This window comes from Sphaeramia orbicularis, unplaced genomic scaffold (assembly GCF_902148855.1).
Source record: "Sphaeramia orbicularis unplaced genomic scaffold, fSphaOr1.1, whole genome shotgun sequence".
NCBI lineage: Eukaryota > Metazoa > Chordata > Actinopteri > Kurtiformes > Apogonidae > Sphaeramia > Sphaeramia orbicularis.
In genome coordinates, this window is record NW_021941574.1 from 85,713 (window position 1) to 104,640 (window position 18,928).

The 18,928-nt window shown below is 41.1% G+C and overlaps 1 protein-coding gene across 3 annotated transcripts in view; it reads left to right on the forward strand.

The window, feature by feature from the left end:
- The window catches only part of LOC115416215 (neurofibromin), a 205,312-nt gene that overhangs the window by 13,142 nt on the left and 173,242 nt on the right, over nt 1-18,928 (forward strand). For all 3 annotated transcript variants that reach the window (XM_030129958.1, XM_030129960.1, XM_030129959.1), the window contains exons 2-5: nt 7,288-7,431; nt 12,419-12,502; nt 17,365-17,555; nt 17,951-18,057. In XM_030129958.1, coding sequence (XP_029985818.1) covers nt 7,288-7,431; nt 12,419-12,502; nt 17,365-17,555; nt 17,951-18,057 — 526 coding nt within the window. The remainder of the gene's footprint in view (nt 1-7,287; nt 7,432-12,418; nt 12,503-17,364; nt 17,556-17,950; nt 18,058-18,928) is intronic.

Sequence of the window (18,928 nt, forward strand, 5' to 3'; positions counted from 1 at the left end):
AATAATTGTTTTTTCTCGATTACATAATTTTTGTAATCGTTGCGTGTAATAATCGAAATCGTAATTGAATTTCGATTAATTGCACAGCCCTACCAAAAACCATCTGATTTACCTCATTTCATGTAGAAAGGGTTGACTTGTGTAAATAGGTACGTCTGTTTCAAATGTCGTCAGCCATCACTGCCTTTACGCTTCCATGCATCTATTGTGTTGGAATGAGCTTTTGTCAATCATCCACCAGAGGGCGCTGCTCTTAACTAAAGCACTGGCCCAATACCACGAAGAACCGTTAAGTTATTGAGAGAAGAAGAAAGTCAATAATAAGTAACATGACACCAACAGAGGAGGTGTTACTAATGTTGATAAATGTTGGTAGTTTTGCACACGCTAACGTTTTTCAGTATTTTCTGTGATATGTGATAGATGTAGTGTCTTTTTTTTCCAGTAAGTGTTTTCGCTGCTAAACAGAACAGCGCTGCTAAACAGATTATCATTGTACCTGTGACAGTGAGCCTGTTTATGTGACCATAAACATGCGATAACTGGGCGTAATCCGATAATTGCCATAATCAGATGCGATGCATTTACATGCATTTCAGAAATGTGATAACCGAAAAAATGTGGTTTACATGTTTTGGTACATTATTTGATTTCTTTTGGGGTACGTATATACGTTATGACATAAGACTTTTCCGTTCTACTTATAATACTGGGGGGGGGGGGGGGGGCTACGGGGAGGTGTAGTCAGTGGAAGTCAAAGTGACACTTAACGCTCATGTACCTTTTCTCTACCTCCTGAATCTTCGCAAACATTAATTTGAAGGGGCAGGACCTTTGTCCTGGACTATTATATATAATACTAGGGATGCACAGATGCCACTTTTTTTCCTGACCGAGTACAAGTACGAGTACTTACATTTGAGTACTTGCCGATACCGAGTACCAATACGCGTCCTTAATAATCCCATTCCAGTTGTTCGTTCCTTTTGTAAATGTGCTTTATTGTCGTTGTCATTAGTCTGACTGGAACAAAGTGCTGCTACTGACATTTAATGTGTTGGAATGAGCGTTTCTCAATTAATCCACCAGGGGGCGCCGCTCTGAATTAACCATACTGGACAAATACCACGAAGAAGAGGAAAGTTTAATGAAGAAGAAGAAAGTCAGTAATAACAAACCTGTAGACGACAGAGGGAACACTACTGTGATACTAATGTTAGTGTTTTCTCTGGTAAGGTTTAAAAGTTTAGCTTCAGCAGGAAGAGAAAAGACAAATGAGTGACAGGTTTGGTTTGTACTTCCGCTGGCGGCGGTCCGCACCGCTCCGTTCTCCTGCTGGTATTCTCTGGGTACGCATCCACCAGCACCTGGAAAATGGATGGAATGTACGCAGAGGACGGACAGAACGCTGCGTCTGTATCTGTCTGTGTCTGAACGGTACTGTCAGTCAGCCTTACTTTTATCACCGTCATTTCTTTGGTTCAGTCTCCACACTCTTCACACTCACACACATTATTCCTCGTCCTCGTACCTGCTGCACTGAACTGGGAATGGCACACGGACACAAGTGGTATCGGTGCATTTGTATCAGATTACTTTTACGAGTATGAGTACACACACTGAGTATCGGAGCCGATGCCGATACTGGTATCGGAGCATCCCTATATTATACAATAATGTCTAATGTGACGGTGATGATGTTTTTGTATGAAATAAATAGTGTGGTAGCAAGGATTTTGCCGGCAAAGCCTTACCAGTGGAGACGCTGGTGTGTATGTTGATTAGGGCTGCATGATATTGGCAAAAACTGACACTGCAATTTTTTTAACCCTGCGAAAAACTACTCAGAAGGATATAATAGCTGTGCGGTGCTGACGTAAATGGTCAAACAAATTAGTTGTTTCCTCTCGTTGTGTCGACAGGTGGAAGGCACTGTCTATGGAAGCGGTTAGTTCCCATAATCTAAATGAAAATGCATTTGAAGAAATGCTTTCTCATTTTAAGAATATGGCTTCATTATTTGACTGATAAGTAAAATTAGTAATAAATTATCCAATCTGCATTTTCATTTTCTTTTTCAAGACCGCTCATTCTCTTAGTTAATTAAAAAGAAAAGAAAAACACATTTGAGATTTGATTTAAAAAATCTGCCCCAGCAAATAGTCACCAAAATTCAATTTAAAATCTAAAATTCTAAAAAATTCAAATGCATGAGCAAAAATGCTTTTTCATTTTAAGAATGTGGCTGCATTATTTGACTCATTAATAAAATGAGTAATAAATTATCCAGCCTGCATTTTTATTTTCTTATTCATGTTGCACAGTTTGTGACACAATCCTGCAAAAAAGTTACCATAATTTGAAAATGAATCCGCAAAGTAAGCGGCGCAGGAGAATGACGTCAGCAGCAGCTGTTCACCTCTGTGGTGGGTGTGGTGGTGGTGGTAGTGTGGTGGTGGTAGTGTGGTGGTAGTGTGGTGGTGGTGGTGGTATGGTGGTGGTGGTAGTGTGGTGGTATGGTGGTGGTGGTAGTGTGGTGGTATGGTGGTGGTGGTATGGTGGTGGTGGTAGTGTGGTGGTATGGTGGTGGTGGTAGTGTGGTGGTGGTGGTATGGTGGTGGTGGTGGTGGTGGTAGTGTGGTGGTATGGTGGTGGTGGTAGTGTGGTGGTGGTGGTATGGTGGTGGTGGTGGTGGTGGTAGTGTGGTGGTATGGTGGTAGTGTGGTGGTGGTGGTATGGTGGTGGTAGTGTGGTGGTATGGTGGTGGTGGTAGTATGGTGGTGGTATGGTGGTGGTAGTGTGGTGGTGGTATGGTGGTGGTGGTATGGTGGTGGTATAAGGTGGTATGGTGGTGGTATATGGTGGTATGGTGGTGGTGGTATGGTGGTGGATATGGTGGTGGTGGTGGTAGTGTGGTGGTATGATGGTGGTGGTGGTAGTGTGGTGGTATGATGGTGGTGGTGGTGGTAGTGTGGTGATATGGTGGTGGTATGGTGGTGGGTGTGGTGATATGGTGAAGTGCTTTGGACATTTGACGCTGGATCTCGGAACCAGTTCTGTTTAAGGATCATGGAACTAGTTTTGTTTACAGAACTCAGAACTAAACCGTGCTCTGACCTCCGAGCTCCGCTTAGCGCCCTCTAAACCACCTGGCTCCTGTGGGGTGGGAGGGGCTCTAAACCACCTGGCTCCTGTGGGGTGGGAGGGGCTCTAAACCGCCCGGCTCCTGTGGGGTGGGAGGGGCTCTAAACCGCCCGGCTCCTGTGGGGTGGGAGGGGCTCTAAACCACCCGGCTGCTGTGGGGTGGGAGGGGCTCTAAACCACCCGGCTCCTGTGGGGTGGGAGGGGCTCTAAACCACCCGGCTGCTGTGGGGTGGGAGGGGCTCTAAACCACCCGGCTCCTGTGGGGTGGGAGGGGCTCTAAACCACCCATCTGCTGTGGGGTGGGAGGGGCTCTAAACCACCCGGCTCCTGTGGGGTGGGAGGGGCTCTAAACCACCTGGCTCCTGTGGGGTGGGAGGGGCTCTAAACCACAGCGAACCAGGAGACCAAGCCGCACCTGGTAAGACCAGACCAAGAATCTGCCTTTCAAGTAAAAAACACCATGCTTTGACTTTTATCATGATTCTCATTTGTAACTGATGTAAAAAAATCATAATGACGATGTTTTTGACTCTTTTACCCACCCCTGTAAAAATCTACTGTATCACAGTACTGGAAGGTCTCAGAGCGTCTGTGTGTGTGTGTGTGTGTGTGTGTGTGTGCGGTTCTGAGAATTTGGGATGTTTTTTAGCTGGCCTGTTTGGCACAGGTAGTTGAGGAATAGTCCCATCTCAACATTAAATATCTTTTTTGTTTAAAATTCACTTTTTTTTAAGTCAGGAGGGACTGATTGAATTCATGTTGTGTCACGTGTGTCGGTCAGTTTGTCCAGGCAGAGTTACCGTTGCACATGTGTAAATGGGCAGTTGATCCGGTAGTGACAGGCAGCAGAACCAAGCCATAAAGATGGAAGACACTAAACAGCACATTGGCCCTCTCAATGAGAAGTTTTTTTTTTATATACTTTATTTTTATCGCCACATTTTATGATACACAAAGTAGGCAAAAAAAAAACAATAACAAAAGACAGACCACAACAATTAGAGCATCCAGGTTCAAACTCCAAACAAAATATAGACAGGTTCAGGGCTAATTAGTATAGAATTCTACAGGTTCAAGGATTTCTTTGATTAACATACACATTCCATTTTCCCCATATTTTTTTCACATTTATCAGTAGTGAGTCTTAATGAGAAGGTCAGTCTTTCCATGTCATAAATTTCATTCACAACAGTTATCCTGTCCAGAAATGTTGGGGGATCTTCACACAATCCTTTTCTAGTTATGGCTTTTTTTTTTTGCCAATTCTAATAATATTAACACAAGATATCGGTCAGATTTCCTCATCTCGTCTGGTAGGTTACCCAAGTAATTCATGATAAAATCAAATGGTAAGTCCATTCTTATTGTTGATTTCCTTGATCACCAATGACCACTAGGGTACAATCTCAGCACAGTCCCAAACATGTGAAAGTGCCCTTCGATGGGAAGTTTTTTGAGTAAAAAAAAAAAAAAACCTAGACAGAACAGTCGACCGACATAAAGTATTAGACATGCTCTGCAGGAAGGACTTTTCTATTCACCGAAGCACTTCCACCTTCAAATATCGCATTAACGTGAAGCGTATGTTAGCTGGGGATTCTGCTAGCTCACCATAATACTGGCAGGTCTCAGAGCATCTGTCTGTGTGTGTGTCTGTGTGTCTGTCTGTGTGTCTGTCTGTCTGTGTGTGTGTGTGTGTGTCTGTCTGTCTGTGTGTCTGTCTGTCTGTCTGTCTGTGTGTGTGTGTGTGTATGTCTGTCTGTCTGTGTGTCTGTCTGTCTGTGTGTCTGTCAGTGTGTCTGTCTGTCTGTGTGTCTGTGTGTGTGTGTGTGTATGTCTGTCTGTCTGTGTGTGTGTCTGTCTGTCTGTGTCTGTCTGTCTGTCTGTGTGTCTGTCTGTCTGTGTGTCTGTCTGCCTGTCTGTGTGTATGTCTGTCTGTCTGTCAGTGTGTCTGTCTGTCTGTCTGTCTGTGTGTCTGTCTGTGTGTCTGTCTGTGTGTCTGTGTGTCTGTCTGTGTGTCTGTCTGTGTGTGTGTGTGTGTGTGTGTGTGTGTGTGTGTATGTATATATCTGCACAGTTCTGACAAATTGAGATGTTTTTAACTGGCCATTGAAAAAAATATCCAGATCTACTGCATTTTGTTCCAGTTAGGGAAGAGTCTTTTGGGATAAATTTGAAGGAGGGTTAATCATTCAGGATATTTTTCGTATCTTGGTGTATTCAAGTTTCCATGTTGAAATGTTCCCACAGCTAGAGTGGATTTATCCACTGGGATTTAAGCTGGTACGCAATAGCCTGATCCATGGTTGTGAAAGGCTCGACACACATCTGACCATATACTTAGATTTTTACTTTAAATGTTTTTGTTGTAGTTGACACACATCTGTGTAGATCTACTTGCACATTTTCCTTCATGTGCAGTCGATGTCCATGTGTTGTAATGTTGCGTCAAACAGCATATATGGGAAAGCTATGTGTGACCTTTAGAGGAATGACGAGGCCTGGCTGGGTGAAACAAAGAGCCCAGTGACCGCTGGGCTGGACGTCAGACAGACACGGCCTGTTGGACATTGTGCATTATGTACATGCGATGGTGGGACAGTCTGACTTCATGGTGGAACCATGGGGTCGTATTAACTGACTGTCCCAAGACTTTTACAACGCAAGTCCAGTTAAAAAAAAAAAAAAGTCTGACATTCTTAAAGATAGAAAACAGCGCGTTTGCATGTGATACAAGAGCACAGAATTGTATGTATGAGAGGAAAACCCTCCTCAAGAGGGAGCGGTTCTGCTTTGTGTGCACTAATGTGTGTTTGTTTGAAATTTAAAGCCAAAAATATCAAAGAAAAACTAAAGGTGCATTCAGACCCACTTCGTTCGTTTCCTCAGAAAGTCCAGACTTTTTTTTAGGTGTGAATACAAACGTGAACTCTGATTTGAACCAGACAAGTGGACCCAGACCACCTCTTCTAGGGGGTCCTGGTTCGTTTCCAAACAGACTCTGGGCCGGTTAACTTCTGGAATATAACCGGCATTTTTGTGCTTGATGAGCCACGATAGCTGCATGGTATTGTGGGTAATCAACAAACTGGAAGTAGCCGAGCCGAATGGGTAGCCAGAGCTAACAGCAGCAGCCATGAGCCATGGACAGAAGTGGACCAATGAGGAGACTGAATGTCTCATTGACATTTGGTCAGTGGTCACGCAGGACCTCCATGTGTGTTTTCATCAACACCCACCATCTCTAATTTACCCCCCCCCCCCCGACTTTTCTGTCCAATGCCAGTGCAGTTCGTCACATGCGTGCTTCTGTTAACAAGTTTTGGTCCACAAGCAAAAAGTGCAATGAGAATGCAATCTGATCCAAATGAAAAAAAGAAAGTCCACATTCGATCTGAACCAAATAAGCGGACAAAGGTGTGAATACAGTCTAAAAAACCCAAACAAACATATTCGAAAAGGAACGGGATGAAGTGCAATTTGTATACTCCCGCCCTCTTACCCCATCTGTTTCTATTGGCCACAAAGTCCCATGATCCACAAAATACCTCCAAAATATTACACATCTGAAGATAAACTCTGTCCAAGACTATATACATGATATACTTTATATATCATAATACATGGGTCATTCAGATTATTTTAAAATGTTTTTAGGTATATAGATGTTCAGTTTAATGATTTTTCCAGTGTTTTACAAAGTGACAGACAGACAGGTCTAATGCATGCTCATTGTCAGGGTCATGTCGGGGGGGGGGGGGGTCAGATACACTGGATTTCAGCCTTTACCGACTCCAGACCACCACTACTGCATCAGACTGGAAAAGTCCAGTCAGTGAATGGGTGCCAAGTTTTTCTGTTTTTGAAAAGGGCTTCTCAACGGGTGGCTCATGATGAGGTGAGGGGGCGTTTGTTCAAAGAAGGTGGAGAACCACTGTTTTAGAAGAACTACATGAGCAGTGATGTGGTGGTTTTTACCCTCAGCCCTCACCGTAGGGTACTGTCATCAGTTCCTCATCCGTCCGTCTGTCCGTCCATATGTGCAAAAACTTCGGTGTGGACTGTAGGCCGAGGGTTTTCAAGTGTGCACACGTTGTGTTTGTACCGGTGTGTTGACCGTCTCCTCTGTGTCCTGTCCTTCAGCTGCCCATTAAAGTCGGACACCAGAACACTCACACTAAGATCAGCACAGAGCACAACAAGGAATGTCTGATCAACATCTCCAAGTACAAGTTCTCGCTCGTCATCAGTGGCCTCACCAACATCCTCAAAAATGTCAACAACATGGTGAGTGGCCCTCCTCCTCCTCCTCATCCTCCTTCTCCTCCTCCTCCTCCTCATCCTCCTTCTCACCCTCCTCCTCACTTTCGTCCATCTTATCTTTGTCATCCTCCTCATGCTCCTCCTTTTCTTCTTCCTCCTCTTCCTCTTCATCCTCCTCATGCATACACATGAACAGCAGTGAACAAATTCTATACTCCGTTCATGTTCAGTTTTCTCATTCACCCTGTTTATGCTGTTGGAGAATATCTCTTGAAATGGTAAATATGAGAGCTAATACTTACAACAAAATCAGATGCACTGTTGATTGGACCATTTTATTTTTGTCATATGTGGGGTCCACTGTGCTCAAAATAAAAAAATTAGTTTGTTTCTGGGTCATTCCACACCAAAGGAAAACAAATGTGAAAACTTCTGTTCAGTTCCTGGGACCCTGTAAACTCTTACAACTGTTCCTTTTCAGATTTTTTAGTTTGTTTCTTTTGCAGTATTTTTGCTTTATCTACATGTGCCTCTTAAATCTCACCAGTCACTTATTTCTCATTACAACCACTTCTAGGTTACAGATAATGTGCAATTTAGATTTTTCAATAGTAGCTGCTGAATGTTTACTCCTTTAATATTTTATTGGGACACCAACTTTGTGTAAATTAAATAAGAAGAATATATGTTATTTCATTCGACTATTTAAGATGGAAGACCAGTGTTAAAAGTTGACTTCATTAAAGAGGTGGGTCCTCACTGGTAAAAATGTCACAGGATGAAAATAATGTAAAATATGTTTCAGTTCTTTAACCCTTTAACTGATGCAGTAGTTTCTCATTTCTGTAACATCCACCAGTTTAATAGAAGCGTAAGGACTGAGTTTAATGGATAAAGGTCATGTGGTCTGGTGAGTCCACATTGACCCTGTTCCAGAGTGATGGGGACATCAGGATGACAAGAGGAGGATGAAGTGATTACCCATCATGCCTAGTGCCTGTGTCAGATAGAAAAGTGACCCCCGTAGAAAAGTGACCCGTGGATCAGTTTTCTATTATAGAATTCCGACCCCCCTGTAGTGACACAGTGGTGCAGTGGATAGCACTGGTGCCTCACAGACAGAAGGTCCTGGGTTCAATTCCAACACCAGCTGATGGGGGTGGGACCTTTCTGTGTGGAGGGTGCATGTTCTCCCTGTGTCTGCATGTGTTCTGTCTGGATACTCCGGCTCCTCCCACCATCCAAACACATGCACTGATAGTAGGGCTGTGTATTGGCAAGAATCTGGCGTTACAATACAAATCACAATACTCGGATCATGATACGATATATCATGATACTGTTAAAAAGGCAATTTTTAACCCTTTCATGCATGAATTATGAGAACCTCAGTTGAGATTTTTTTTCCTGAGTGCTTTTATTCCTCTTTAGGCATGAAAAAAAAACAATGCAAATGATTTTTATTCTTTTTTTAATGAACCTATTTTTCATGGAGTTACAAAATTATCCGCTCAGCTGGACACCATGTGTTTAATTTTTGAGGCAAAAACACACGTGTATTTAAAACCCATCATCAGAAAGTGAGAACTATGAAATAAAACCATTTTTCATGCAACTAATCTGATGTTTTCTAACATTTTAACATACTCTAATACTAGTTATTACTCACTTCATGGAGATAATATGCAAAAAAAAAACCAACAAAACTTTTTGATTATGAAGACTTTTAAATTACAGTCTAATACAATTAGCTATTGATTTATACTAAAACATATTTCTGCAGATCAGGTTTATAAAGAACAGCAAAGTTACAGTAATGGTAGGAATTACAGTGTATGTGATGGTGTTGTGTTGGATGATGTGAAACTAAAACTACAAAACCCATGAATATACAAGAGAACAGCTGGAGAATAGCTGTCCACTATAGTGACCATTATGCATGAAAGGGTTAATTTTTTATTTATTTTTTCCTGGAAGAATTGAATTACACCAGAAATCTGCACAAATACTAAATGCATTTTTATTTGATCACAGCAGGATCTAATGTTATATCACAAAATCTTCCTCTGTTAAAACTTAAATTATATTTTATAGACATTACAATTTAAGATCCTGCTCAAATGTTCATATTCTATTTGTTCATAACTAACATCTTAACATTATTTTTGTGCGATATCAACAAAGGAACTAACATCTGCCTCTCAGACAGTAAAAAGTGCTTTTAGGATGCTTCAAATAACCATTTTTTAATAAAACAGTGTTAAATAATAATAAATGCAATACCAAAAAACAAAAAGGAACCTCTGTCATATCTGTATTTGAATAAATACCTAAAAATATCGATACAATGCCTTTTAATATTAATACAGTATCGTGGAATGAAATATTGCGATATATTGTAGAACTGATATTTTCTAACATCCCTAACTGATAGGTTAATGGGTTAATCTAAATTGTGAATGTGAGAGTGATTATTCATCTCTATATGCTCAGCCCTGTGATAAACTGGTGACATGTCCAGGGTGAACCCCACCTTCACCCATAAGTACCTGGGATAGGCTCCAGTGACCCCCGTGACCCTAGTGAGGAGAAAGCAGGTTCAGATAATAGGTGAATGAATGAATGAATGATTGAATTTTAACCCCCCCGTTATGGAAAAGTGACCCACCACCAATAAATCACCAAATTTGTAAAAAGAAAATTTAAAAAAAGTTTGAGGTATTTCTAAACACAAAACATGTTATGAAAAGCACAAAAATGTATTAACAATGATGCAGTGCAAAAATGTACAAGCACATGATATTACAAATATATACACTGGTACAATTTAATTCAAACAGTGAAGACTGGCTGGAAAAGGCTGCAGATGTTGCTTATGAAGATGGAACCTTTAGATGAGATTTGCAAGATGGATGTTGTTCCTGTGACTGGCATGTCTGCTGCCATCTGTACACTGTCTTATGGTCTGTCTTCCCTGCAGGGCAAGAGACATAAATCTTGGTGTTGAGCATAAAGTTATAAACTACATTACATAATAAAACATAGAAATAAGCAAGGGGTCAAAATTCTATAGCATGGAAAAGTGACCTATTTTTTTAGTGTCTGTATGCATGAATTAATTTAGTAGTTTCTGGTTAAAATGATATTATAATATTATCAAATTATACACATATATTTAAGCTTATTATGATATAGAAGTGTATTAGAATGTTTTTATTAACATACAATACAAATTCATATAAGGGGTTAAAATTCTATGGGTGGGCCAGTTTTTCATACTAGAAAATTGACCCACGGGTCACAAATTTGCATAGAAAAGTGACCTGGAGGTCAGATTTCCATATGACACCCGTCGTCCAAGCCGTGTACTCACGTCACTACAGCTGGTCAGGTTCAGCAACATTATGTGTCCAATAAATGATGGATGCCATAGTCAGTGTGTACCATAATCAGAGTTAAAGGCCAATCATTAGAGTGCATAACTTTTTTTTTTGTTTTTGGACAGGCTGTGTATTTTTTATGAGAGTGTTTTATCACTGCTGATGTATATAGATGATATTTTAGTCCTACATTATTTAATGCACTTTAAAGTTAGCGTGGAATGACTTGGGTAATTTTTGTGGCCAGTTTGATCATTTGGGGAAATTCTTGTAATGAATACAAAATGAACATCCTGTGGAGTGAAGAGAAAAATAATGGACATTTTTAACTCACCTAAGACCAGAGGAACTGTGCTGAGTGGACGGCTTTAAGACTGTAACAGAGTGAGCCCTCGTCTCTAGTAAAACCATCAGCTGATCACCTCATGTTTCAGAAGTCACAATCCTTCAGCTAAAATGTTTGGTGACGAATCAGGACTTTCTGTTTCTACTCATGCACTGCTTGGGTTGTATAAAGTACTGGACAGTCATACTGGAGTAGAAGTACAGGTACTCGACCAAAAAATTACTTTGGTAGAAGTTCAAGTCACCAACTGAAATGCTCCTCAAGTTAAAGTCTTTAAGTATCTAGTATGTACTGTACTTAAGTATATCAAGTAATCTACAATTAAATGTACTCAAGTAATGAAAGCAAAAGTACAAGTATATGTTAATAACAACCAAAGGCAGTTAGGATTTTGAGTATTATAAAGTTTATCCAGGATTTTAAAACAGGGTAAAGTCAAACACAAGGAGTCAAAATACTGAAAATGATGCCTACGTCACACGCTTCAAAAACAAGGTTTGAAAAACCTGAACGGGAGTAGGCGACTGTGGTATTATAAATGTCACACAAACAAACACGCACGCACACAAAGCAAAGTGATCACAATACCTCCTGGTGGAGGTAATAAAAAATACTCAGTAAAGTACAAGTTCTCCCAAAACATAGTTGAGTACAAGAGTGAAGTATTTTTATGTTGTTACTATACAACAATGTACCCAGCACATTTATTACCTCCACCAGGAGCTGTTGTCATCACTTTGCTTTGTGTGCCTGCGTGTTTGTTTGTTTGTTAGCAAGACAACTCAAAAAGTTATGGACAGATTTTCATGACATTTTCAGGAAATGTTGATACTGGCACAAGGAAGAAATGATTAAATGTTGGTGGTGATGGGGGGTGGGGGGCCACGGGGGCCCACGGGGGCCCACGGGGGCCCACTGATCTGCCTTGGCGGAGGTCTGCGCTCTCCGAGTGCTTTTCTTGTATAAATATGTATTTGCTTAGTAATAGTTTATATTTGATGCTCCTTCTCTTTTGCATACCATTCTTAAATGCCACTTTGTTGTGTTTGTTTTAATTTCCTAGTTAAATTATTCTATTTTTATGCATCTGAAATTCTCTTGTAATTCAGTGTGGATGGCAAAGTAAACTTTTCATTGTACAAGGAAACCTGTTTTTTTTAAAATACTGTACACATGACAATGAAACGCTTTAAATCGTTGAATCTTTAATCAAGTAGCTGCCAGAAAATTCTTTGGCATAGTTTAAATCTGTAAGTGTGCTGAGTTTCTGTCCTTGTCCTTGTAGCGGATATTTGGAGAAGCCTCTGAGAAGAACCTCTACCTCTCCCAGCTCATCATCCTGGACACACTGGAGAAGTGCCTGGCTGGGGTGAGTCCTGCGCTGCCTTTGACACACAGTCCGCTCCCACATTCAGCTTCTGAGCTTGGTTTTTGTCCTGGTGATGGAGCCGGCCCAGATGTGCTCCGGTGCTTCTGTGTTTGTGCTCAGCCTCATGCACAGCTCTGCTAATCTACTTATCCTCCATCAATCACGGCCTCCTCATCTCTGGAAGCTTCAGAACCTCAGTGAACCGACGGCCTGGATTACATTTGCAGGCGTTTTTTCACTTGACTTGGTGGGAGTCTTGAGCGTCCGGTGGGGGCTGCTGTCAACTTCCTGTGCAGCAGGTTGTTGTCACTCACCTTCACAGCCAGATGGAAGCCCCCCCCCCCCCAGTGGTTGAGCTCAGGTTTGGAGGTCTACAGTCAGACCTACCTTCCTTTTTAACCCTTTAACCCCTGAGCCCTGATTCCAGGTCCAGGTTCACATCTGAACCCTTTAACCCCTGAGTCCTGGTTCCAGGTCCAGGTTCACATCTGAACCCTTTAACCCCTGGTTCCAGGTCCAGGTTCACATCTGAACCCTTTAAGCCCTGGTTCCAGGTCCAGGTTCACATCTGAACCCTTTAAGCCCTGGTTCCAGGTCCAGGTTCACATCTGAACCCTTTAAGCCCTGGTTTCAGGTCCAGGTTCACATCTGAACCCTTTAAGCCCTGGTTCCAGGTCCAGGTTCACATCTGAACCCTTTAAGCCCTGGTTCCAGGTCCAGGTTCACATCTGAACCCTTTAAGCCCCTGGTTCCAGGTCCAGGTTCACATCTGAACCCTTTAAGCCCTGGTTTCAGGTCCAGGTTCACATCTGAACCCTTTAAGCCCTGGTTCCAGGTCCAGGTTCACATCTGAACCCTTTAAGCCCTGGTTTCAGGTCCAGGTTCACATCTGAACCCTTTAACCCCTGAGTCCTGGTTCCAGGTCCAGGTTCACATATGAACCCTTTAACCCCTGAGTCCTGGTTCCAGGTCCAGGTTCACATCTGAACCCTTTAAGCCCTGGTTCCAGGTCCAGGTTCACATCTGAACCCTTTAAGCCCTGGTTCCAGGTCCAGGTTCACATCTGAACCCTTTAAGCCCTGGTTCCAGGTCCAGGTTCACATCTGAACCCTTTAAGCCCTGGTTCCAGGTCCAGGTTCACATCTGAACCCTTTAAGCCCTGGTTTCAGGTCCAGGTTCACATCTGAACCCTTTAAGCCCTGGTTTCAGGTCCAGGTTCACATCTGAACCCTTTAACCCCTGGTTTCAGGTCCAGGTTCACATCTGAACCCTTTAAGCCCTGGTTCCAGGTCCAGGTTCACATCTGAACCCTTTAACCCCTGGTTCCAGGTCCAGGTTCACATGTGAACCCTTTAACCCCTGGTTCCAGGTCCAGGTTCACATGTGAACCCTTTAACCCTAACCCTTTAAAGGTTCTGCTGTGAATCTGCGTGTGTTTCAGGTTCATTCCAGCTGCTGTCAGTTTGTGTTTGTGTTCCTTTTCTTCAGTGTTTTAGTTTTACTGTGTTTTAGGTCAAAACAGGTGGAAGAACAGAAAAGACGAAGAGATGAACTGAAGTTTGACAGGTTTGGACTAAATAAGGCACTAGAATGGACATCAAGAAGAGATTTGAGATGTTGAACATCAACTGTGAACTGGAACAAACTGAACAACAACAAGGAGTTGAGTTTGGGCCCAGTAGGTTTAGTTTTCACTGCAAAAATCTAAATCTGACCAAGTGTATTTTTCTCATTTCTAGTCCAAATGTCTCATCACACTTAAAATAAGACAGAATCACCTAAAGAGGAACTTTTCAGTCAGATAGAAGAACTGATTTTTAGACAATAGATCTGGAAAATCTGATTTCAAGAAATCCTACCAAGATAATTTTCACTTGTTCCATTGGTAGATTTATTTATTTTTTGCTTAATTCAAGATTTTTTTTGCTTAATTGAAATAAAAAAACATCTGCCAATGAAAAAAGATTTTTTAATTAAATCAGTCCAGCTGTTTTTTTGACACCTGGTTGGACTCCTAAAAGCAGTTACTTGGTCAAAACTCAGTAAAAACACTTTAAAATATAAAGGAAATTCACCACAACACTACAACAGTAAAAACAAAAAACAAGGAAAATTGTGTTTAAAAAAAAAAAAAAAAAAAAAAAAGCCAAACCGTCGACTTTTACAGCCAGTTGGTTTCACTCACTGCTCTGTGTTTTGCCCTTATTCCACAGGCAGCAGGGGTGCACTGAGCATGCTCAAATGTCTATGGAAAGCACAAAGTCTATTCTATCAGCACATTTTGAAATATTTCCTATTGAGCAAACAGTTGAATTTTTCTGAATATTTAATCATTCGTTCAGAACACTGGGGTTAAAGGGTTAAGCCTCATATAGGTGTGTGTTAGTGTCTGGTAATGCTCGGTCCTCCTGAACTGCTCCTGTGTCACATCCAAACATGGACATTCAGACAACAAACACACCGTCTTTAGCTCCATCCAGCCTCTACCAGTTCTTTGAATTATTCAGCGGATGGAGTTCAACTCAGAATGGAATACATTCAAACTTCTTATTTGTGCAGAACTATTATCAACAGAGGAGGCAGCATTTGACCAAAAAGTTGTTTTGTTGGCGTTGGCTGTCAGACACCAGAGCCAGTCGATACAACACTACCTCATAATCTTCACATGGTGTCAGTTTTTAGTTCTCGTTACAGCAGGTTTTACTCAGGTAACTGGCCAAGATAATAATTTTGTCCACATTTTGCAGCTGGTGATTGTATGCATCACCTAACGTCTACTATATTGTACCTGTTGACCTGGGATTTTGGTAAAATGGTTCAATGATGTACTGATTGAAAAGTAACAAAATAAATTCGACTGGTATGCCACTGAAACACCTAGTGGTTAAAGTAATGTAAAATTTAATGGAATAGTAGCAAAAAGGTCAGACTTACTTATGTTGGATATTACAGCGGCTGTGTAATCGGTGTTACATTTACATCAGGGTTCATACGGGTGCTTGAAATCCTTGAAAATGCTTGTGTTTTCAAGGCCTGAAAAGCACTTGAATTTTAGTTTTAAGTACTTGAAAGTACTTGTAATTCTAAGTCTGTGATGTGATTTATTTATTCATTTTTAATCGTAACTCTGTCAGGTTAGATGCCAAGCCAAAGCTACTTACACAGAAGTGATACAGTTTGAAAACTAAAACTTTAAGTCAAAAAAGAACATTAGCAGGTGTTCTCAGGTCGACCCCAGGTATGTTTTTAACTCAAGTGTGTCTGAACAATAAGTGGCTTCCTGTTTTGGGATAAAACTTTGTGTTCTTCAATTTCTAAAGTTTTTACGTGCATGACACATGATTTTAGATGTTTATAGCATATACAACGTACACTGAAAAATGTGTATGAACCCTGAATCGTAAGAGAATGAGTGAAGTAGGCATGGACCCATGGACCGCTTAGAAGACGGGGGTCTCTCTCTCTCTCTCTAACGCTCGCTCACTCACTCACTCATTCGCTCGCTCGCTCTCTCACTCACTCACTTACTCACTTGCTCACTCTCTCACTCACTCACTCACTCACTCACTCACTCACTCTCTCACTCTCTCACTCACTCACTTACTCACTCACTCACTCACTCACTCTCTCACTCATTCTCTCTCTCTCTCACTCACTCACTCACTCACTCACTCTCTCTTACTCACTCTCTCTCTCACTCTCTCTCTCACTCACTCACTCACTCACTCTCTCTCTCTCTCTCTCTCTCTCACTCACTCACTCACTCACTCACTCACTCACTCTCTCTCTCTCTCTCTCTCTCTCACTCACTCACTCACTCACTCACTCACTCACACTCTCTCTCTCTCTCTCTCTCTCACTCACTCACTCACTCACTCACACTCTCTCTCTCACTCACTCACTCACTCATTTGTGATACTTGGGCTATCACTCAGGTTTTTCAGATTTGATGAAAAATTGGTGATGAAAGTCATGCACAGCTTTAAAGTGTGGTTCCAGTTTCCATAAATCTGTCAGATCTTTACTGTCGGTCCTCTAGGGTGTGTATTTTGCTCAACAGTAAACAGTTTGTATTTTTTTTATATATAAGGGCATAAAATAGCAAGAGTATTGTTCAGTGTTTGGGTAATGGATAGACAAGGGAGAAGAATTACAAGTTTCAAAGGTTTATTCTTCATATTTATTAGTATATACATATACTATATAATATCTACAAAGTCAAATACTTTAATAAACCAATTTAATACAATTTAGTGTATATTTATCTCAGTTTATTAGGTATTTATAACCACTGTAAAAACAGTAGCCAGAGGTTTTTAAATGGACCTTCCAACTGATCATAAGTATAATATCGGTCCAGTAGAAGAGGATCACAGTTATGCTTTGAATTTAGGATTTTTAAAACATTTTTCTAAAAAATAAAACTTGTGCTGGACACTAGAAGTAATGTACTTTCAAAATATAGAAGTCTTCAAAAGGTGATTTTAAGTGTATTTTTGGATCTAGGCATTAACCTTCCCTTGACCAGCCCCTGATACAAACCCTGAAACAGAAACAAACAACAGGCAAGAAAACAAAACAGTAACAACACCAACAATAGGAGAACAGCAGTGAACTGAAAAACAAAATAATCCCAAATCTAAATAACCTGAAGCAAACAGCAAGTGAAAAAAAGCAGAAAAAACAGCCACAGAAGAATGTGGATGAACATTGGTCATTGGTGTTTATATTTTCCTGTTTCCCTAAAACGCACCGTGTCCCTGATGCGTTCCGTCCTGAGCGAAGCCTCACCTGAAACACAGAGTACAGATTCAAACTGAGTGAAACTGAGCGTCTGCCTCTGTCCTGTCCTCCCTCCTCAGCAATCCAAGGACTGCTTGCGTCTGGATGAGACCATGTTGGTCAAACAGCTACTGCCGGAGATCTGCCATTTCATCCATACGTACCGGGAGGGCCACCAACACGCCACTGAGCTGCGAGCCTCCGCCTCCGCCGTCCTCTTCTCCTTGAGCTGCAACAACTTCAACGCCGTCTTCAGCCGCATCTCCACCAGGTGCACACGTCTTTGAGCAGTCACATATGTACCTGTGGTGGTGACTGGGTGTCAGGGGTTAGAATAGAATAGAACAGAATAGAATGGGCTTTGTTGTCATTACACCAGTTGTGAAAGGAAATTGCAGGTGGTCTGTACCAGCGACAGTGCACTTACATCTAAATAACACAATAAGACACAGACATATATTGGAAAATGTAATATATAAAGTAGTGTGCAGTCTAAATATTTGTAAATTAGAGATGTACTGTATGAAACGGTAACATTTAAGAAAAAGTAGTATTGAAAATGTGCAAATATAACAGTATATGAGCTCTCTGCAGGTTAGTAACTCTATGGGTGTGTGTGTGTGTGTGTGTGTGTGTGTGTGTGTGTGTGTGTGTGTGTGTGTGTAGACTACAGGAGCTGACTGTGTGTTCAGAGGACAACGTAGATGTTCATGACATCGAGCTGATGCAGTACATCAACGTGGACTGCTCCAAACTGAAGAGGCTGCTCCAAGGTACAGCCCTGGGACTCCTCATTAGGGCAGCAGAGGTTCATTGATTAGCTGCTGACTATTCATATTTTGACAGTTGAAACTACCTAAATGTAAATATTTTGTGGAGTCTTTCCTCCTCTGTGCTTGTAAACTGAACGTCTTTTGGAAGGGACCAACCGTGACACTGGTTGACTTAACACTGGGCTTTGGGAAACACTGGTGTGGCCTTTTCTGACATTTTATACATCAAATAAATGAATGATTAATTGACTGATCCTCGTATGAAGGTAACTAGCACCACACAACAGGGCTGCAACTAATGACTATTTCAATAGTCCACTATCATCAACTACTGTAACGACTAAGATAATGAACTGCAAACAAAACAAAGCAAAAATAGTGGCTTTTATTTGTATTTATTACAGCAATAAAATCCATTTTCTTTCCTTTAACATGAACATTTGGTGCACAACAATTAGAATGTGTAACAAAGTCTGTTAAACAAATATTCAATTTAATATTTAGTATTCAACAAATACTCCAGCAGCAATAAAAATTTTGTATTCCATTAAACAAAAGTACATTTTATACAAAACAATTCCATTGTCTAACAAAGACTGTTAAACAACTAAATACTCAAGAGTTGCAATTAGCAGTAAAATAAACCTTTTTCCTTAAACAAAAGTGCATTTTGTGCATAACAAACACAATACACAACATTACATCTAACATTTAGATTGGTATTTTATTTTTTAAATTTTAGAAGGGTATGACATGCCATGGGAAACACACACTTCATGCAAATGTCCAAAACATGCTGTTCTCAGAAGAAACTGATCCTAAATGAAACATAGGGCTTGAGCTCTGATGTTAAACTACAACTGTGATAAAT